Raw genomic sequence first — 23776 nt, 5'->3', positions numbered from 1 at the left:
AGGATATGAGGGGGTAGCATTAGGTTATGAGGTGTTGTTTGGTATCCAGCTGTAGGGTATTTTAAGGGCAACATTCCGGTAGCAGTTTGCAGAAGATAGCACGCTCATGCGCATAATTATGCGCAGGAACAGAATATTACTATTATACTGTATTTACTGTACTCTGATATTCGGCGGGAACCCAGTGGAGACCAACTGCAAGCACACCTGGAACAGACATCGCCCACCTATTCAAACCAACCTATGACCCCTCCTGTACTGTAAATGACCAGCCCTTTGACCTATGGATGAAGAGGTTAGTTTCCATTGTATTGTGTTTTTACCAACTGTATAAAAGCCAAAGCTGCCTAGCCGGTCACTCTCTCTCTCTCTGAAGGTCATCTTACTTGATTGATCTGAGTACCGGACCGTGTGGCGCTGGCGAAACCAAAATGTATGTACCATTGTATTGCAGCCTCTTTCATGTTATTGTGATTGCATACTGTATCTGTTGTAACCCCCTTTCAGCAATTATATGTTAATGGGTCGGATCCCAACATCTTAAATACAATTGGTGTCGTGTCTCCTTCCTGCTAAGGTTTAAAGTGTATTTCAGACACACGTGCAGCTGCATTGTGCTCTCAGTGTGTCGGTGTGTGTGTGTGCATGCACTGCGTGTACTTTGTACGTCCGTCGCGGCGTGTGTACGCAAAGTGCGTACACAGTACGGACCTTTGTACGCTAACTAAGTAAAAAGTACGTAGGTTAAGGATTGAATACAGCGGCCGCAGCGGCTTGAGTTTAAAGTGTATTACGGTATTGCTTTTAGTCCTGTAAGTTAATCAACATTAACAGTTCTCAAACTCAGTCCTCAGGACCCCACATGGTTCATGTTTTGCAGGTCACCTGCAGATTTTTCAAATGTGTCAGTTGGTGATACACAGTGCAGCTGCTGGGTGACGTGGAAAACGTGAACCGTGTGGGGTCCCGAGGACAGAGTTTGAGAACCACTGGCCTAGAGTACACAGGTATATAGTTGCAGAATGGACCCTGACCAATTAGCTACCATGCAAGATTTTAGTTTATTCCCCTTAAATAATTTGAGAGTGGGTTACTGTGCCTGCTTGATAGCCCCCTGGACTAATGGCACCCTAAACATTCACCTTTATGGCCTGTGCCCAGGGCCAACTCTGCCTAGCTGTGTTTAATACAGCCAAATTACATCACACGCATACATACTATCTGTACAATTCCTCTGCTATGAGCTGGCATTTTGTATATCTGTGCCGGGTGAAATTCTCCGAAACAGGGAAAGAAGGACCATGCACAGCAGCATAAAGCATCTTATGACATTTGTCAAAGACTGCTCTGTACTTATTAATTTGTATAAAAAAAAAAAAAAACAGCAACACAAACATAAAGCAAGTAACTGAACATGTCCAGCTTTTCAACTGCAGCTTTTTGACCCACGTCAGCAACTCTCTCTCTGCACTGTGGTTTGTCGCTTCTTATGAAACGCTGCATCCCATTTTTAAGTCTGAGTAAACAGGATCGTTCAATGCTCCACGATTGTCAGTCCCCCATCTCAAATTTTAATTGTTCGCTTAAACGCCAGCACAAGCGAGCTTATTCACCACAGATCTCAGCTGAACTCGTTCCTCTGCAGCAGGCATTCCCAACCACGGTTCTCAAGGCACACTAACAGTGCAGGTTTTAATGATATCCAGGCTTCAGCACAGGTGACATAATTAGTAGCCCAGTTATTTTGATTTAACCATCTGTGCTGCAGCCTGGATATCACTAAAACCTGCACTGTCGGTGTGCCTTGAGGACCGTGGTTGGGAATGCCTGCTCTACGGCAGGAGTAAACATTTACAGCCCCACTTTCCGATTTGTAAGCCAAATGTATGCTTTATTGTGTTGCTCTGTGTGAAGCTTAAGCAATTAATAAATTCCTTTTAAATAAGTCATGGGATGGAAATGAGTTTCTTTTTGATCCTTTGTGGCTAAGCAGCAGCAATATTTAAACATCATTAAATATTAATTCCCACTAATGAAGTCGCAGTATAGACTATATTAAGCCGAATAATACAGCAAATAGACATTTGAATCTTGACTTTAAGCCTCAGACAAAACACGCACTTGACAAGACAGCACTCGTTATTGTATGGGCTATTCACAAACATCTGCAAGCAGCGCCAACACTGAAGTAGTGTGCTTGGTTATCAGTTTACCATTTTCTAAACTCTTCATTTCCCATTCATGTAGGGGTTGCTAAGGTATGATTACACAGACAAAGAAGGAAGGAGAGATGGGAATCAATAAAAGCAGCCAACATTGATTAGTCATTGAGAACAGCGGTGAGAATTTTAATTACGGCGGGGAGTCAAAACACTGTCACGGAATCAAGCAGCACCATCTAATTACCAGATTCCCCTATATTTAACAATACACATGTGGGGAGGGAAACGTACCATCATGTCTTTAGAACCAATTTACTCAACGACAAACTCGGTCTTAAAAAATAAAATAATAAACCGCCCTTTTCTCAAACTGCAGTAATACGACCATAAACAAAGATTTTTATAAGCGACACCTGTACAGATTTTATACTTGGCTTTTGTACACATGTAAATGGTCACCAACTGGACTTTCCTAGGGCTTCCTAATGCTTTTTCTGGGACTAAAATGATGTCCATAAGGAATTTTTTGTTAGCGCTTTTTAAAATCTTAATTACTTTACTGTTGTTTACACTGAACATGTATCAGTAAAATGAATAAATTGGGACATATACAGTTAACAGTAAAACATGGGATGTCGTTATGTGACCATATATTCCCCTACATCTCAAAGCCTGACAATCCCAACAGTCGACATGCTGACTAAAAGGGACTACTTCCACTCGTCGGCCCCAACTCCCCCTTCACCCTAACCCCTCCACTGGCATTGTGTGGCCGGGATCCTGCACGCCGGTAAAACATACCCAACCCTAAAACACGATTAACAATTGGTATATTAGTTCTTAGTGCACAAAAGTTTTACAAAGAAGGTCATGGGAACCTTTACCTAAATGGGCCCATATTTTGGGTCAAGATACTCCATTTGAGAGACACTGGATAACCCTAATGATAATTTGTCCTTAAAAACCACCCTTGACAAAAGTGAACCTGTCACATTGGACCAGCAAAAACAATTCACATTAGGGGCGGACGTATTCAGCCTGGAGAAGTGATAAAGCAGTGATAAGTGGAAGGTGATAATGCATCAGCCAATCAAAACAGTTTGAAAAATAACAGTTGAGAGCTGATTGGCTGGTGTGTTATCACCTTGCACTCACCACTTTTTATCACTTCTCCAGGCTGAATACATCTGCCCCTAGGTTCGGTATGGAGAATTATCATATGCCAGGAGACATCTGGGGAGAGATAAATTCTGTGACATTAATATTTCCGCAAACCTCATATAACGTTACTTTGATTTGCACCCTAAGATCTCTCTGCTGTTCTGTAAATACTTCTCTCTCTTCTACTAATTTATGCACCAACTGGGGAAGCGGATGCACATTTTTATGAGACCTGTCCACACATACAGGATGATATTTCCTCATGAAAGGACCCAGATTCTGTATGAAACGGGTCCTTGAGACTCCAATTCCTCGGTAAGCGAGGTACTAAGCAACTTAATTCACCGGCAAAGATCAAGGGGAAGAAATGATGCGCCTGACATGAAGTGATGCATGTTGTAAGTGACAGACAGAGCTCATCTGGAAAATAGGATTGGGCAGCTGGTTGCACTGAAGGGGGAGATAGGATTATAGTAAGTGTGCAGCACTGTATTATGGAGTCATTTTCTACCGTAGCCACAAAAAAAATTAATTTTTCATATCAGGCGTAACACCACAACACAAAGCAATGGTAACCATTAGAAACCATGGAGGCAGCCATTTTGTGGGCGGGACCAATAGAGATAAGAATGAGGACACTGGAGTTTTGTGAATCGATTTGACAGATACCGGTTCGACCAACAATATGGCTTCCTCCGCAGTGCAGGTGACACTTTCCAGAATTATTCCTTTAATCCACTGTACCTGGAATGGGGATGATCGGTATGTTGTCATTGGGGACGACTCTCGGCGAGCTGCTGTCATCCACATAGAAATGAGCGGTCTGAAAGCACTTCCTGTACAAGAGAAGAGATCGGTATTAATGACCTGATATTAAATGTACTGCGCTCAGGAGCTCAGTCAGTCACACACGGAGCCATGTCGCCCTTATGACTGGTCTAACTCATAACTACAGAACATGTGGGAGATGTACTAAAGCCTTGGAGAGCGATAGAGTGAAGACAGAAACTACCAACCAATCAGCTCCTGTCGTTTTTCAAATACAGCCCGGTTAGGAGCTGATTGGCTGGCACTTTATCACTCTCCAGTATGTCTCCCACATGGTTCCAATCTGCATAGTCACGCGGTTCCGCGCTGTCTGATAGGCGCCAGGTATTCTCCAAACACGCGACTCAGCAGAAAACTTATGCATCTAAATACACAGCGCGACAAACATCTGTAATAGGTTTATTAAAACCGTTATTTTGCGTTTTGTTTTATTTTAAGATGGCAGATATGCTTTCACAAGTATTACTGCTTAACTATACCCAACATGCCCCGGGTACCCCCCAAAAAGGGCAAACGACCTCACACATTCATGCAAACAATCAAGGAGCTGATCTGACATGCTGCAACACAGAACGCACCCTGATGAAGATCAAAGGGAGGGTGGGCACATGTTTGCCCCCTCAGGCAGCTGCTAAAACACAGAGACAGCATCACAACAGAAGGGGTCTATTAGGGCCTTTTGGTAATGGTCTGTGAAAAAGGCCCCACACCACAAACACACAGGGACGAGCTAGGAAAACACGGCAGTCATTTACCTGTACTTAAAGCACAGCAGAGAGCACAGGCTGTTCATCACAGACCAGGCATTAAGCAGCAGAGCACTGAGAGCTCCCAGCAGCTTGTGCATGGTGAAGTTGAATGAGGCTGGGCAGAGCAGCGTCACCGCTCAATGCTGAGCAGCCAGGGGCCGGGGCTGAATATTTAATGAGCCAGTTCTGTGTGAGCTATTGTGACTAGAATATTGGGAGGAGGAGAAGGAGGAGGGTGGGGGGGTCTTGGCTTGTCAGCGTGCGGTCCATAACAATGGACCTTTTCCCATGCAGAGGGATCTTCCTCTCTGCCCCACACAGGCTAATGAGATGCTCTAAAGCACCTGGAGAGCCATCCATCATATTTTAGGTATAGAAGGGTATACGATATCTATGGCTATTTATCTTCCTCTGGATCCATCGATCCTTTGTTTTGACAATTTAAATACGAAATCACCAGAAACGAAAGGGTTAATAATTGCTATTGGCAGGTCATAACATCATAATTATATATATATATATATATATATATATATATATATATATATATATAGTGTTCACGGTAGCGGCACTCAGAGACGACTTCTTTAGAAGATTAACACCATCAGGATCATTGGTATGCTGACGAAAGGGTCGAAATAAATGATCCTGAAACTGAAATAATCCAGAGTGATGGTGTTAATCTTCTAAAGAAGTCGTCGCTGAGTGCCGCTACCGCGAACCATATTTGATTTATCCCTTAGGGGATTAGATGGCACCTGGACGCCAGTCTTTTGGAAAAAATAAAATAAAAATTATATATATATATATATATATATTTATTCATTCATACATACACAGTATACACCGGTTGAGTATCCCTTATCCAAAATGCTTGGGACCAAAGTATTTTGGATATCAGATTTTTCTGTATTTTGGAATAATTGCATACCATAATGAGATATCATGGCGATGGGACCTAAGTCTAAGCACAGAATGCATTTGTGTCATAGACACCTTATACAGACAGCCTGAAGGTCATTCAGTAAAATATTTTTATAACTTTGTGTAGTAAACAAGGTTTGTGTACATTGAGCCATCAGAAAACAAAGGTTTCACTATCTCACTCAAAAAATTCTGCATTTCTGAATATTTGGATATGGGATACTCAACCTGTATATATATTTTAACTGCACCTTAAATAGTTAACACCATTTAACCAGGATGCAAAAATTAAAGAAAAAGAAAACAAGTATTTTGTTTATCTAAAACATCTACATCTGTGTGTGCATACAGGCACACAAAATATATACACAGACAAACATACAGTACCAACAAGCACCTATCTCCTTCATGGTTAGGTACAGTAGCACTTGTATAAGGAGACATGCACTATCCTCAAAAATATTGTGGCCCAAATTTAATTAACTGTGGCAGTGGTTTCCAAACTTTTTTGAATCACGGCGCACTAGAATATCAGAATTTTTTTCACGGCACCCCTAGGCCAAAAATTTCTTATTGAGAAATTTAGAAAGAAATATTACATTAAGTAGATCGCGTTTATATGTCATCCTTAGGGTCATTTGTGTGGTGGGGGACAAGATTTGCTTCTGTTTGGCCACATATTTTATGACTGCCAGTCACCAGCACTGGTTTTGCCTATTATATTGACCATGAATAATTTGAATTGGTCCTGGACCACCAACCAAGGGCACCCCTGCAAGTGTTCCGAGGCACCCCAGGGAGCCACGGCACACAGTTTGGGAACCTCTGAACTGTGGGTTCCGCTGAATCGGGTTACCCTGGGTCAAAAACCAGCAGCCGTGACTTTTTTCTATTAAATTTGTAGACCGCCTTAAGTTAACATAAGTCTCTATGGGAGTTAGTACAGATTTCAGTCTTCTGCCTTTGAGTACTGTCGGTGGAAAGTTGAGGGAAAAAAATATTTATTTTCAGGTAAAAATGTGCAGAACCTCTGGTACTCCACTTCCAATGAGTACAATGAGTAATCATGCAGATGGAGGGATATAAAGAACATATTTTGGCCCATAATGACATGTCCTTTTTCATGTGATTTTCTATAAAAGGTTCAATAAGGGCTTGAATTATGCAGGGCATGTATGATAGGGTGCTGAGCTAGCAGATGGGAGTTGCTAGTGTTTTCCCAATATTTTTTAAACTTGCTTAACCCCTTGTGGCGTGGTGGCATCAGACGCAACCACACCAGGCAGGACTTTTCCTGAAATGGTCGCATATGATATGACCAGCTAGAAATCCCCACTGGGCGGCTGCCAGAAGATAATCTTCCGGTAGCCGCCAATCTCAGTGGCTCCTCTGTACTTTTGAATCCTACCCCAGTGCCCACCGTGCATCCGATCACTGCTTATCGGGCAGCCCGGCAGCAGCCCCCCCCCCTCACTCCGCTGCAGAGAGGACAAACTACTGAATTGAACCCACAAAGTAAGCTGTAATGTAATCCATTGCTTCTGCGGAGAAAACATATGGTTAATAAAATTGGCTTCTATGTCTACAAATATATTAATATTTAGGATTAGTTCTAGGGTCTGACTCAGTGAGAACCTCAAAGTTTCTTAACACTAGACACGCAGTTTAATAAATCTACCTGAATTGGTTTACGGGCACGTCCTGCCTCCTCCGTATTTCCCATTTAATGCAGCCTCAACAAAAAAATACTGCTGTAAATTTAGAAAGTAAAATGTCTTTGGTGGGGTGGGGAGGGGGAAGCCTCGCTGAGAAATACACAGAGATAATGTCAGCTAAACAAATATTTCCACTAAACAGCAACAATAATTCACAAGAAAGCAAATGTTCTGTGAAGGTCATGGCTGAAGGAATGAACAATAAAATGTGCTCAGTGGTGTTAGTACTGCTAGGAGTGACATTAGAAGTCTGGAACTAGGCAGCTAGGTCTGATAAGAGATGCAAGTCATTTATAAAGTAGCAGTTTGCATGTATGATGGTTACATTCTAATGTATTGGGGCAAATGCACTAAGAATGGGAGAGAGATAAAGTACCAACCAACAAGCTCATAACAGTCATTTTTCAAACACAGCTGGAAAAATGATAGTTAGGAGCTGATTGGCTGGTACTTTATCTCTCTCCCCTTTATCACTCTCCACTGCTTAATGGGTGTGGTATGGAAGGTCGACAGTAACTAGGTCGACAATGTCTAGGTCGACCACTAGGTCGACAGGGTTTCTAGGTCGACAGGGTCTTTAGGTCGACATGTTCTAGGTTGACAGGTCAAAAGGTTGACATGAGTTTTTTATGTTATTTTGATGTAGTTTTCTTCGTAGAGTGACCGGGAACCCCAATTAGTGCACCGCATTCGCTCGCCATGCTTCGGGCAAGGTGCCTTCGCTCCGCTACCGCTTCGCTCGGCACAGATTACCGTTCCAATCGTAGTCCACGTGGATCGTTAAGTATGAAAAGGTTCAAAAAAAGAAAAAATAAGATTTTACTTACCGATAAATCTATTTCTCGTAGTCCGTAGTGGATGCTGGGACTCCGTCAGGACCATGGGGAATAGCGGCTCCGCAGGAGACAGGGCACAAAATTTAAAAGTTTGACCACTAGGTGGTGTGTACTGGCTCCTCCCCCCATGACCCTCCTCCAAGCCTCAGTTAGGATACTGTGCCCGGACGAGCGTACACAATAAGGAAGGATTTTGAATCCCGGGTAAGACTCATACCAGCCACACCAATCACACCGTACAACTTGTGATCTGAACCCAGTTAACAGTATGACAAACGTAGGAGCCTCTGAACAGACGGCTCACAACAATAACAACCCGATTTTTTTGTAACAATAACTATGTTACAAGTATTGCAGACAATCCGCACTTGGGATGGGCGCCCAGCATCCACTACGGACTACGAGAAATAGATTTATCGGTAAGTAAAATCTTATTTTCTCTGACGTCCTAGTGGATGCTGGGACTCCGTCAGGACCATGGGGATTATACCAAAGCTCCCAAACGGGCGGGAGAGTGCGGATGACTCTGCAGCACCGAATGAGAGAACTCCAGGTCCTCCTTAGCCAGGGTATCAAATTTGTAGAATTTTACAAACGTGTTCTCCCCTGACCACGTAGCTGCTCGGCAGAGTTGTAATGCCGAGACCCCTCGGGCAGCCGCCCAAGATGAGCCCACCTTCCTTGTGGAATGGGCCTTGACAGATTTAGGCTGTGGCAGGCCTGCCACAGAATGTGCAAGTTGAATTGTGCTACAAATCCAACGAGCAATCGTCTGCTTAGAAGCAGGAGCACCCAGCTTGTTGGGTGCATACAGTATAAACAGCGAGTCAGATTTTCTGACTCCAGCCGTCCTTGAAATATATATTTTCAATGCTCTGACAACGTCCAGCAACTTGGAATCCTCCAAATCGCTAGTAGCCGCAGGCACCACAATAGGCTGGTTCAGGTGAAACGCTGAAACCACCTTAGGCAGAAAGTGAGGACGCGTCCGCAGTTCTGCCCTGTCCGAATGGAAAATCAGATATGGGCTTTTATACGATAAAGCCGCCAATTCTGACACTCTCCTGGCTGAAGCCAGGGCCAGTAGCATGGTTACTTTCCATGTAAGATATTTCAAATCCACCGATTTGAGTGGCTCAAACCAATGGGATTTGAGAAAATCCAAAACTACATTAAGATCCCACGGTGCCACTGGGGGCACAACCGGGGGCTGTATATGTAGTACTCCTTTTACAAAAGTCTGGACTTCAGGAACTGAAGCCAATTCTTTCTGGAAGAAAATCGACAGGGCTGAAATTTGAACCTTAATGGACCCTAATTTGAGGCCCATAGACAATCCTGTTTGCAGGAAATGTAGGAATCGACCCAGTTGAAATTCCTCCGTCGGGGCCTTCCTGGCCTCACACCACGCAACATATTTTCTCCAAATGCGGTGATAATGTTGTGCAGTCACCTCCTTCCTGGCTTTTACCAGGGTAGGGATGACCTCTTCCGGAATGCCTTTTTCCCTTAGGATTCGGCGTTCAACCGCCATGCCGTCAAACGCAGCCGCGCTAAGTCTTGGAATAGACACGGTCCCTGCTGAAGCAGGTCCCGTCTTAGAGGTAGAGGCCACGGATCTTCCGTGAGCATCTCCTGAAGTTCCGGGTACCAAGTTCTTCTTGGCCAATCCGGAGCCACGAGTATCGTTCTTACTCCCCTTTGCCGTATAATTCTCAGTACTTTTGGTATGAGAGGCAGAGGAGGAAACACATACACTGACTGGAACACCCACGGTGTTACCAGAGCGTCCACAGCTATTGCCTGAGGGTCTCTTGACCTGGCGCAATACCTGTCCAGTTTTTTGTTGAGGCGGGACGCCATCATGTCCACCATTGGTCTTTCCCAATGGACCACAATCATGTGGAAGACTTCTGGATGAAGTCCCCACTCTCCCGGGTGCAGATCGTGTCTGCTGAGGAAGTCTGCTTCCCAGTTGTCCACTCCCGGGATGAACACAGCTGACAGTGCTAACACATGATTTTCTGCCCAGCGGAGAATCCTTGCAGCTTCTGCCATTGCCCTCTTGCTTCTTGTGCCGCCCTGTCTGTTTACGTGGGCGACTGCCGTGATGTTGTCCGACTGAATCAACACCGGCTGACCCTGAAGCAGAGGTTTTGCCAGGCTTAGAGCATTGTAGATTGCTCTTAGCTCCAGTATATTTATGTGAAGAGACGTCTCCAGGCTTGACTCGTGCATGGAATCTGCCGAATGGAATCGCTTCGTAAGAAGCTACCATTTTTCCCAGGACTCTTGTGCATTGATGCACAGATACTTTTCCTGGTTTTAGGAGGTTCCTGACTAGATCGGATAACTCCCTGGCTTTCTCCTCCGGAAGAAATACCTTTTTCTGAACAGTGTCCAGAATCATCCCTAGGAACAACAGACGTGTCGTCGGGATCAGTTGGGATTTTGGAAAATTCAGAATCCACCCGTGTTGTTGGAGCACTACTTGGGTTAGTGCTACTCCGACCTCCAGCTGTTCTCTGGATCTTGCCCTTATCAGGAGATCGTCCAAGTAAGGGATAATTAAGACGCCTTCTCTTCGAAGAAGGATCATCATTTCGGCCATTACCTTGGTAAAGACCCGGGGTGCCGTGGACAATCCAAACGGCAGCGTCTGAAACTGATAATGACAGTTTTGGACCACGAACCTGAGGTACCCTTGGTGTGAAGGACAAATTGGAACATGAAGGTAAGCATCCTTGATGTCCAAGGACACCATAAAATCCCCTTCTTCCAGATTCGCTATCACTGCTCTGAGTGACTCCATCTTGAACTTGAATTTTTGTATGTACAGGTTCAGAGATTTTAGATTTAGAATCGGTCTTACCGAGCCGTCCGGCTTCGGTACCACAAATAGCGTGGAGTAATACCCCTGTCCCTGTTGTAGGAGGGGTACCTTGACTATCACCTGCTGAGAATACAGCTTGTGAATGGCCTCCAATACCGTCGCCCTGTCGGAGGGAGACGTTGGCAAAGCAGACTTTAGGAAACGGCGAGGAGGGGACTTCTCGAATTCCAACCTGTAACCCTGAGATACTACCTGCAGGATCCAGGGGTCCACCTGCGAGTGAGCCCACTGTGCGCTGAAATGTTTGAGGTGGCCCCCCACCGCCCCTGAGTCTGCTTGTAAGGTCCCAGCGTCATGCTGACGCCTTTGTAGAAGCCGGGGAGGGCTTCTGCTCCTGGGAAGGAGCTGCTTGTTGCAGTCTCTTACCCTTTCCTTTGCCTCGGGGCAAATAGGAATGTCCTTTTGCTCGTTTGTTCTTATAGGAACGAAAGGACTGAGGCTGAAAAGCCTGCGGCTTTTTCTGCTGGGAGGTGACCTGGGGTAAAAAGGTGGATTTTCCGGCCGTTGCCGTGGCCACCAGATCCGATAGACCGACCCCAAATAATTCCTCCCCCTTATACGGCAATACTTCCATATGTCGTTTGGAATCCGCATCACCTGACCACTGGCGCGTCCATAAACTTCTTCTGGCAGATATGGACATCGCACTTACTCTTGATGCCAGAGTGCAAATATCTCTCTGTGCATCTCGCATATAAAGAAATGCATCCTTTAACTGCTCTATAGTCAGTAAAATACTGTCCCTATCCAGGGTATCAATATTTTCAGACAGTGACTCCGACCAAGCCACGCCAGCACTGCACATCCAGGCTGAGGCGATTGCTGGTCTCAGTATAACACCCGTATGTGTGTATATACTTTTTAATGTATTCTCCAGCCTCCTATCAGCTGGATCCTTGAGGGCGGCCGTATCAGGAGACGGTAACGCCACTTGCTTTGATAAGCGTGTGAGCGCCTTATCCACCCTAGGAGGTGTTTCCCAGCGCGCCCTAACCTCTGGCGGGAAAGGGTATAATGCCAATAACTTCTTTGAAATTAGCAGTTTTCTATCTGGGGTAACCCACGCTTCATCACACACTTCATTCAGTTCCTCTGATTCAGGAAAAACTATCGGTAGTTTTTTCACACCCCACATAATACCCCTTTTTGTGGTACTTGCAGTATCAGAGATATGCAAAGCCTCCTTCATTGCCGTGATCATATAACGTGTGGCCCTACTGGAAAATACGTTTGTTTCTTCACCGTCGACACTGGATTCAGTGTCAGTGTCTGGGTCTGTGTCGACCGACTGAGGTAAAGGGCGTTTTACAGCCCCTGACGGTGTCTGAGACGCCTGGACAGGTACTAACTGGTTTGCCGGCTGTCTCATGTCGTCAACCGACTTTTGTAGCGTGCTGACACTATCCCGTAATTCCATAAACAAAGCCATCCATTCTGGTGTCGACTCCCTAGGGGGTGACATCACCATTACAGGCAATTGCTCCGCCTCCACGCCAACATCGTCCTCATACATGTCGACACACACGTACCGACACACAGCAGACACACAGGGAATGCTCTGATAGAAGACAGGACCCCACTAGCCCTTTGGGGAGACAGAGGGAGAGTTTGCCAGCACACACCCAAGCGCTATAAATATATATAGGGACAACCTTAATAAGTGTGTTCCCTTTATAGCAGCTCAAATATTATAAATATCGCCAATAAGTGCCCCCCCTCTCTGTTTTTACCCTGTTTCTGTAGTGCAGTGCAGGGGAGAGTCCTGGGAGCCTTCCTCGCAGCGGAGCTGGGCAGGAAAATGGCGCTGTGTGCTGAGGAGAATAGGCCCCGCCCCCTTTTCGGCGGGCTTCTTCTCCCGGTTTTTTTGGAACCTGGCAGGGGTTAAATACATCCATATAGCCCCAGGGGCTATATGTGATATATTTTAGCCAGAATAGGTATATTACATTGCTGCCCAGGGCGCCCCCCCCAGCGCCCTGCACCCTCAGTGACCGCTGGTGTGAAGTGTGCGGAGAGCAATGGCGCACAGCTGCAGTGCTGTGCGCTACCTCATGAAGACTGAGACGTCTTCTGCCGCCGGTTTCTGGACCTCTTCTCTATTCGGCATCTGCAAGGGGGTCGGCGGCGCGGCTCCGGTGACCCATCTAGGCTGTACCTGTGATCGTCCCTCTGGAGCTAGTGTCCAGTAGCCTAAGCAGCAAATCCATCCTGCACGCAGGTGAGTTCACTTCTTCTCCCCTAAGTCCCTCGTTGCAGTGAGCCTGTTGCCAGCAGGACTCACTGAAAATAAAAAACCTAACAAACTTTTTCTAAGCAGCTCTTTAGGAGAGCCACCTAGATTGCACCCTGCTCGGACGGGCACAAAAACCTAACTGAGGCTTGGAGGAGGGTCATGGGGGGAGGAGCCAGTACACACCACCTAGTGGTCAAACTTTTAAATTTTGTGCCCTGTCTCCTGCGGAGCCGCTATTCCCCATGGTCCTGACGGAGTCCCAGCATCCACTAGGACGTCAGAGAAAAAATTGTGAAAAACTCATGTCGACCTTTTTTGACCTGTCAACCTAGAACATGTCGACCTAGACACCCTGTCGACCTAGTTACTGTCGACCAATAGTGGTCGACCTAGTTACTGTCGACTTAGAGACCGGATCCCCTGCTTAGTACATCTCCCCGTGTCTCATAGGGTATGGGACTCAGCGTCAACAGTGTCTAGGTCAACAGCCACTAGGTCCACACCTATTGGTCGACAGTGGCTAGGTTAACACGGCCATCAGGTAGACATGAAAAAGGTCGACACTAGAAATAGGTTGACATGGCCATCAGGTCGACATGAAAAATGTCGACACAAGTTTTTTTGTGTTTCCTTGGTGTCGTTTTCTTTGTAAAGTGACCGGGAACTCCAATTAGTGTACCGCGTCCCCTCGCATGGCTCGCTTCGCTCGGTTACCGTTACTGTTCCCTATCATAGTCCATGTGGATCGTAAAGTATGAAAAAGTAAAAAAAAAAGAAAAGAAAAAGAGTGATCACTCAAGTTTTTTCACATCGACCTATTTCTAGTGTCGACCTATTCACTGTCGACCTAAGTGGTGTCGACCCAGAATACGGATACCGTCTCATAAACTAACAGTTACTACAAAGCCAAAAGGTGAATATCAAGTATATATAGTATGGAAAAGTAATGCACCCCTTAAGCAAAAGGAAATAAAAAAGTGGCATAGTGAAGGACCTTATCATCTATGGGCAGTATTCAATTGAAGTCGGAACTGCAGTCTAGTCGGAAAGACGGCAGTTTCCGACTTTTTTAGGTCGAATCATGATTCAACCTATTCAATGGGGTTGCCGTATTTCCGCTAAGTCGGAATTTGCCGACGTGGATCAGCGGATTAGCCGCAGATCCACGTGTTTTGTCGTATTTGCGGCCAAATCAGACAGGTTTTAGTCCCGTTTTCGACAATGTCAATCCGACTTTAAAAAAAAGTCGGATTGACATTGTCGAAAACGGGCAAAACCTGTCGGATTTGGCCTCAAATTGAATACTAAAATGTTGAATCCTTTCCGTCGTAATGGATCTGACATCGATTGAATACTGCCCTATATGTGTTTTAGAAAATCAAAAGTTTTAAACAGAATATTACCAGTAATCACTGGTGGCAGGTGTGTTACGTAGGCAAGTGTAGAGCCGGATACACACTGAGTGATATGCCTCGGATTGGGCGTGTTGGACTGACATATCGCCTAAATCGCTCAATATGCGCGCTCCCACAGTCGCATGCAACGTCACCAGGTTTGATGTGCTGCTCATCAAACCTGACGATATAGCGGACGTCCTGCAGAACGTTAATGAAGGACGGAACACGACCGTTCCATCCTTCATTAAAGTGGGCAATACGGGCTGACAGGGATACATCCCGATGTCGAAACGAATCCCCGACGCTCCCGTGTGTACCCCTGCTTAAGTTCTTTACAAGTGCCAGTCCCTTATTACGATTATAATAAGCAGCACATGTGAAAACCAGTACACCTACGCTGGTATAGTTATTAAATAGAACTTTTCAAATGCAAATCCACAGGCAATCATCTTCATGACTGCAAAGTGTTTAATAATCTCTACTGAGCAATTCTAGCTATGTATTAATTAATATTCCACTTTTTATAAAAATATATATTTTTAAAAGCTGATAATCACAGGGTATATACAATGATATGGGATTATTCTCCTTGCAGAGATTTGCTTAAAAATGTGACATATCAGCTATGATCTTGCACTGTAGACACATGCTATGATGTAGAACACTATAATTCAAAGGAAACCTTTCCTATTACAGGAGGAACTGACCACTAAGGTACAGTATGGCTGCAGAATATGGCCTTAAGACAGTGGTTTCCAAACTTTTTTGAATCACGGCGCCCTAGAATATCAGAATTTTTTTCACGGCACCCCTAGGCCAAAAATTTCTTATTGAGAAATTTAGAAAGAAATATTACATTAAGTAGATCGCGTTTATATTAGAGATGAGCGGATTCGGTTTTACTCGGTTCTCAAAACCGAATCTTATTGGCTCACGGATGTCACGTGTTTTGGATAGCCAATAAGATTCGGTTTTGAGAACCGAGTAAAACCGAGTAAAACCGAATCCGCTCATCTCTAGTTTATATGTCATCCTTAGGGTCAGTTGTATGGTGAGGGACGAGATTTGCTTCTGTTTGGCCACATATTTTATGACTGGCAGCCACCAGCACTGGTTTTGCCTATTATATTGACCATGAATAATTTGAATTGGTCCTGGACCACCAACCCAAAGCACCCCTGCAAGTGTCCCGAGGCACCCCAGGGTGCCACGGCACACAGTTTGGGAACCTCTGCCTTAAACAGATTTAAAAAGTTACTATTACACATTGGATAATTTATGTAAATGCAAGCCCAGATGGAGCTACAGCACCAGGCCTCCAATAAAAATAGGCCCATCACCCTGTAGCATGCTAATGACCTGCCACCAGCTGGCCACTCGTTCAGCCATAAATCGTAGGCGTTAAAATAGGGTTTCTATTATCTTAACAAAATGATGCATACTTTTACATATTTAACGAGGCAGTGGGGCTGACAGCATAGGCAGTGGCCACACCCACACAACACTGGCCACACCCACACAACACTGGCCACACCTCCTTTGCGTCTCACAATAAGCCCTTGAACATTTTTAGCCCCAGGCCCATGTGACCCTTAATACAGCATGGTGAAAGTGAATAGGTATTATTTGTACCATGGTTCACAATAGAAAATACAACATCTACAATTCTGTTCGGTGTATTTGGAAGTTTATAGGGTCTTTTACCAATTAACTGGCTAATAGTTTTTCCAAATACCTCTCTTGAATTAGGTTAAGAACACCTACTCGGTACAAACATTGATGATAGGAACAGGAGGCCATCGATGGACAGAACATTATGACTTCACATTTTCACGGTGCCTGCTCCTCTCTGTGGCCTCCGGGGGTCCAGAGGAAAGGTAAAGGACTGCTTTTTAACATTTGCCCAGCGGCGGCTAATGTCTGCAGCCGTGTGGTGTGGGGTGCTGCCGGGCTGATCGATTGGCAACATAGTAGGCAACCAGGAAGCAGAGGGGTCCGGAAGGTACCTCTGATAGCGGCAGCTGCAGGAAAATTCTCTTCTTTCAGCCGCACAGTGCGCTTTCTGACTGGTCGCATCAGATGTGAACGGGTTCCGGGTGATAGGTCAATAGTGAAGAGGTTGACATAACAAAGGTCGACAGATAGAAGATTTTGACACACACATAGGATCAACACAAGTTGTTGTTTTTTTCATCATTTACTATCCACGTGGACTACGATTGGGAATAGTAATCTGTACCGAGACACCACTAGAATGGTAAAGGTAGGTGGAATTCAGCAGACAGATTTGTTCTCTTATGAATACAGATGTGTCCACAGTCAACGATCTTCAAACTGCTCCAAATAGCCCTGCTTGGCGTGCCACGGACTTTCAAACTAGGCTGCGCCACACCGCATAGTTGCATCACTAACGAAATGTGCCATGCACGGGTACCCTGGATACTGGCATTGCATGCAGTAGCGGTGACCGACTTGTCCATTCACCTGGGTAAAAAGGCCTAAGACTGAGTGCCGGTAACAGTGAGCTGATCCATACAGGGTTTGTGCCATTATACCAACTCCATTGCGGCAACAATCCAAAACCTAAGTGCCTGGTACACACAATAAGCAACTTTGGAAGTGGTTACGATGAGACAAAAGCTAAACTCAGAAATAAGTACAAAACTTAGGTAAACGCGACCCGTGGCAGAGCGCCCTGCGTCTGATGTCATACGGCACAAAGAGGCTAGGGAGAGATGTCCTAAGCAGTGATAAGAGCGGAGAAGTGAGCCAGTGGAGAAGTTGCCCGCCGACCAGCACAAAGAACAAAGGCACACCTAGAAACGTAGCTACAGTATATGCATGATAACATATCTGCTATCACTCCGGCAATGTTGACCTAGATACTGTCGGCCCAACGATCCACACCCCTTATCAGAGCCCGTACTTTGCACAAAGCAGGGGAAGGACCATTATCCTTGTTCTATGCCGTTTTTCCATCAGTCAATGTTTAATAACTTTTGGAGTGTAGCGGATTTTTCCATCTCTCCCCATTTTACAACACTCGGCAACACTCTTTCTACCTCTAACCCTGGAATAAGTAGATCTAAGTTTGCAGGCGTTTAGTGCACTGCATATCCCTGTATGTAAAGGTTTGAGAAGACCATTACATTCTGTAGAATCTCTCTGCTGGCTGATGGAATACAAAGTAACACATTAAGGGCTAATGCACACAGGCAGCATTAATATAGATTATGTTTTTCCACTGATAGAGGGAAAGGGGGATAGGGGTGGGGGTGACGCTGGTGCACTATGAATCACGGACTCCTGCCGAGAAAGCTTTGTTGTGCACCTGGATGTCCTCACATAACGCAGGATGAACATGGATGTAAAATAAGGGCCTCTTCCATGGAAGAAAAATGGGATGCAGCACTAAATACCTGGCTAGCGCAGAGGCAACTTTGCAAATAAATCCCCATTGCATCCACAGGCGCTAATCATACGCTGCATGTGCGCTGTGCGACTGGTACAAAGGAACAGTCCAAAAAATAACATCGCTGAGACAAAACATCGGTATTGTGTCCACCCGTGACATGACTGTCATGGCAACCAAAGTCACACAGCACATACACTGGTGAGCAGAGAGGGGCTGGGTAGGTTATCCTGATGGTTGGAACGACGACGGTCACATGACCGACCGCGTCATCTACCCCCTCCCCCATCACCTACCCAAACCCTCCTGGGGTGGCGGTTATGGCTAACCCTTCAGGAGTGGTAGCTACGGATAACCGTTGGGGGTGGTATATATGGCTAACCACCCCCCTAGTGCCTATTCATAGGGTAGCGAGCACTTTTGAGTGAAAGAGGTGCGAATTGGGCCAGGCGACGGATGTATTTAAACGGCGACACTGGCAATTTGTTGTCGACCTTGGCGTGGTAAAATGCCACAGCTGCTGCATTGCAGCACTTTGTATACAGATTCAGACTCCGTCTTACACAGATATACATTTGCCGCAAATCAAGTTAATGAGCGCAGTCTCATGGTGCATCCTAGTCGCATCACATTGTAATAAGATGCCTTTTTCGGGTAAAATTAGTAAAAAATTAAAAATAAAAGACACCCGGGACTGGCAGAGTCATATGGGATCTGTGATGGTGAGAGGTGCTGTTTGGTGTGACTGCCGCAATAATGTATTAGGACACACGTGTATCAACACTTTGCTCAATGGGAGCTATAGGGGTCTAGATTCTGCAAGACTCAAGGAAGGATTAATTCAGCACAAGCTGTCCATCTACTTCTGCACTGCAAGCTCACGGTACTACAGTAAATAACATATCAACTTGAGACCTTTCATTTTCAAATACAAGTCTGAGCACAGGCCACGAGGATGCAATATCATCTCCTACCCAAGTTCTCACAGAACAAAACCAGCATCACAATTTAAAATGAATAATTCTCCAGCGCTCAAAGTTTCACACATAAGAATAACTAACTCCCATCCCAGAATACTAAAAGGTTTCATAGGTCTCTCAATAAGGGATGAATGGCAGAAGCGATTACCGAGATGCTTGCGCCAATAAATCTTAGCCCGACGTTTAATGTGATGTGAAAAGATTCTGCAGCCTACAAGGTATAGTCTTAAAAATGCATAATGCAACAAAGTGGGAAACTTGGATTAAAAAACCACGGCGTGGCATTCAATTTATGGCTGTGCTTTTATGTTGCTATTATCAGACCTTAATGATTTTTTTTATTTTTTATTCACTGCTCTGTTTATTTGCTAAATGTGTTTTGTTTCATTATTAGGACGTTTCAAGCTAGGAATAAAAATATATACTGTGCAAATAGCTCATTGCCCTGCGGGTACAGCCAGCAGTCAGCCAAGTCAAATTTATAAGCGGTAGTTTGGGATCAGAGCTTCAATTTAACTTACACCCGATAGCAATGAAGGATTTGTAGTACGGCTTCTCCCAAAATAAATAAAGACTGCGCATTCTGGGTAGAGGTGAACAGTGCAGACATAAAATGCCTCCGACAGTACACAAACGCGTATAAAAAATGCATAACACAAACCTTTCTGATCCTCATGTAAATATCTGTAGCGGAACGCCAGTTTGCACTGAGATTTATCTCAACGCTTACTATAAGAAAATTATACCTATTGCAATTCGTTGTCTTTTAAAACGGTTTTATTAATTTACTCCATATTTATCAAATATAAATACATGTGTAAAAAGCTTATTAATCGGTTACGATAACCTCTGCATACTTAAATGTTACATGGTCAAATTATTATGACCACGTCCTACATGTGATGTCGGCAGCGCGTAACCCATGAAGTACGTCATGTGTCGTGCGCTGGCTTGGTGGGTATGTAAAGTGTGGGATAGGCCGTCTACACACATCACTCGTTGCTGTCATGGGTAAAAGGGGGAATTTATCAGAGTTGCAAAAAGGGATGATTATCGGCTTTCAGGCCTAGGGTGGCAGTATTTCTGACACAGCGCAGTTTGTGAACGGTTTGCGTGCTGCTGTGGTGAAGGTGTATCGTGACTGGACAAATGGCACCATTGCGAATAACCGGCGTGGAAACTGCGAGCACCACGTGCCATTGATGTGAGAGGCGTCTATGAAGATACGTGAGGGCCGACATGAATGAACCTGGGGGCTACCAGACGTGTGTCTAAAACGTCAGATCAGCCCGTCTAGCTGCTGTCCGTGCTGCACACGGCGGTTACTCTGGCTATTAGCTGGTGGTCATAATTATGTGACTCGACTGTGTATAAACTACCTCGAAAAATACATATTGTTTTTAATGTGAAACATGCCATGAAAACTCGTGTGCCTAAAAAGCAATGTTAATGGAACACTAGCGGTGAATGCACTGTGAAATGGGTGGTAAAATAAACAATAAAATAGTGAAGTAGCACCTATAACACGACTTATTGAAAATTGTCCCTGATGACAAATACGCCACAACAATACGAGGCACTAAATTGCACTTAAAGACCAATAACATCGTATCTGTACCCTCTTACGGATAGGATGTAATTACCTTATTGACAGAATGGATGTAAGGGGTCAGCGGTATGTCGGAACGAACATGTCGGCATGCTAGTTCTGTGCATATAAACATGAACACGACACGGTTACGATGCTTAATAGTACAGCATGGTGAAATGTTGGGTTGAACATACCGCTGACCACCCTTCTGCTTATCGACGGCCTAACTGTTGACCATCCATAACCATCCACTGACTGCAGGCATGTTCAGAAAGCATTTTAGGGGGAGATTGCTTCTCAATCTCTCATCACTCTTGTCTTGTATGTGAAGTGTGAGGAGGTAAAGCATACAGAAGCCTAGTTGGAATGGCAGGCTTGTGGTTTCCTAGGTAACAAAAAGTTTAGTCTGCATTTAGAGGATTATTTAAATTAGTGGATCTGGAAAAATGTATTCATTTTACTACTGCCACTATATTGAAGCTTCACTGAGGGTCACTTAGATAAAGGCCCTCATTCAGGTCGCATCACAATCGCGTTACGCTGGTTTTCCATCCAGTGCACATACACAGGGACCAATCTGCGTGTGCGCGGGTCAGCCAATGTGATCATGTGGCTGCGGCGGCGTTGGATGGTTAAAACGGGTACAGGTCGTGACATCACACGCAGCCGTTCGGATTTAAAAAAATGGCTACAATGCGCCTGCCTCTGCAGCTTGGCTACGCAGGCAGTAGTCGTTCATAGTTTCATGCAGTCACAGTTTAAGTTGCTGTGCGTCCGCAATTAGATTGCAATCGTACGGCGGGGCAGACCTTCTCATGCTGGGCGGCCTTGCCCTGCCGACACCCAGCTGAGATTTTTCAGTCGCAGATTCTGATAAGATTGCAGAAACTTCCACTGATGCCGAATAGGGTCCAAAGTTCAAAAACATTGGTACAAAATAAAATAAAACCGGAGAAGTCCTGGCTGCATGCCAATCTCTACCTGTGAACATGTAAGGGAGGGGCCGGGTATGTGAGAAGCTCAGTCTAGTATAATTGCAGACAGAATTGATGAACGCCAGCGCAAATGTCTGGGAACAAAGCAAAAAAAAAGGCTACAAAATATTAATATTCAACTTGACAGCAGCAGAAACAGTAAATTGCACATCATGGTATCACAAATGAATAAAGGCTTTTTACGACAGGAGTATTCCTAACAGAACAAAAGTGCCCCCACGATTGTAACATCTTGTTCAGTTTTCGCATCACACCCAACTGGGTTCTCTTAATCTTCCCAGACATTCGGCTTACAGAGTTACCAAAGACAGACAATATAAGTAAATATATTGATGAGATACTGGAGGTTTCTTTAGATTAACGGGCAGCAGAACTGTTCTTGGCACTGGGAATTTAACACCGCGGCTATTCACCCAGCAATAATTGACAATGGGGAGCCAGGGTGCGCATACAATTTATGTTCCAAAGTCCCAGAAGGGTCGGCAGAGCCAATGCTGCTTTAATAGAGGTCACCGGAGAGCCGGGAATTTAATTGTACATGTAATGCAGTGTCTCTCAATTGGCTTATGAAATTGGATGTCTGTTTCTGGGTTTGATGTAGATGTATTTCCCCGCAGCAGCTCATCAATTAGCGGCTTCAGGAGATGGTATCGGGTGCAGACAGAGAATTCATTGCGCGCAGCCAGGTTAAAGCTATAAAGAAGGGGTTAAGGCTGACAGTTCCTATATCTCTGGACTGAGCCAGCAGAACAATTACAAGATACAAAGTGACTTTACCAGAGTACAGTTACAACAAGGAGGAAATGGGATACGTCGGAGGCATCAATGTAATATTTTAACCTCAAGGGACTTTAAAGCTGGACGATAATCATGCAAACCAGCCGACCACACCGCCTGAACGATAATCACTCAACCTGAAAATGGCTGAAAAAGGTCTGGATTGTCCGGTTTGGTTATCAAACCTGTCTCATCCCCCTGAAGGTCGCTTAGCCGACTCCAGGCAGCGAATGGAGATCGTCCCCGGTTAGCCGCAATTAAGTACCGTATTTGCCGGCGTATAAGACGACTTTTTTGCCCTGAAAAACATGCCTCCAAGTGGGGGGGTCGTCTTATATGCCGGGTGCACTTCAGTTGGGATAGACATAGCTGCCATAGTGGCCTTCCGATACTCGCCCGGTGCCCATAGTGGCCTCCCGATGCCCGCCCACCTCATTCTACATACCATCCAGTATCGCGCGGTATCCAGTGCGGCCGCGGCGGGTCATCAGCGTGGCCCGCCCCTTGTCTACGCAGAGCTCGCACATGCGGACTTGCGCACTAGGGCCAATTACAGGGAGATGCAGGGACTGGCCGGAGGCGCTGCGGTCGCGTTGTGGCCGTACAATGGTGACAATGACAGGTACTGTAATGGCACTAATACTAATGGCACTCATGTGAAACCGGTAACAATAAAAGCACACAGGGGTATACTTTTATACATTTTACAATCTGATGTTCTTTTACGTTTTATTTGGTGTGTGGAAGATGTGCGGAAGAGGGGGTAGTCTTATACGGCGAGTATATAACAAACTCTATATTTTGAGTGGAAATGTTGGGGGTCGTCTTATACGCCGGCAAATACGGTATCTCTGGTATGTATAAAGGAGGGATCGCAGCAGGTATCAAATCCCTCCATTTCGCAGCCCCCGGGTGTGGTATGCAAGGTTGAGCACACTTAGGTCGACAGTGTCTAGGTTGACCACTAGTGGTCGACAATAAGTAGGTCGACATGGTTTCTGGGTTGACAGGGACTCTAGGCCGATATGAGTTTTTTTCACTTTTTTTTAACCCCAATTAGTGCACCACGTCCCCTCCCATGCTTCGGGCAAGGTGCCTCGCTCCGCTACCGCTGCGCTCGACA

General features: G+C 45.2%; 1 protein-coding gene across 4 annotated transcripts in view; it reads right to left on the bottom strand.

Annotated features, from left to right (window-relative positions):
* PTPRG (protein tyrosine phosphatase receptor type G) overlaps positions 1-23776 on the bottom strand; it is a 733410-nt gene that overhangs the window by 113373 nt on the left and 596261 nt on the right. For all 4 annotated transcript variants that reach the window (XM_063940902.1, XM_063940899.1, XM_063940900.1 and 1 more), the window contains one exon: positions 4068-4159. In XM_063940902.1, coding sequence (XP_063796972.1) covers positions 4068-4159 — 92 coding nt within the window. The remainder of the gene's footprint in view (positions 1-4067; positions 4160-23776) is intronic.

The sequence above is a fragment of the Pseudophryne corroboree genome, chromosome 9, assembly GCF_028390025.1.
Source record: "Pseudophryne corroboree isolate aPseCor3 chromosome 9, aPseCor3.hap2, whole genome shotgun sequence".
Lineage (NCBI taxonomy): Eukaryota > Metazoa > Chordata > Amphibia > Anura > Myobatrachidae > Pseudophryne > Pseudophryne corroboree.
Note: the sequence above shows the minus strand (reverse complement) of the source record. Positions and strands in the feature narration are given on the sequence as shown.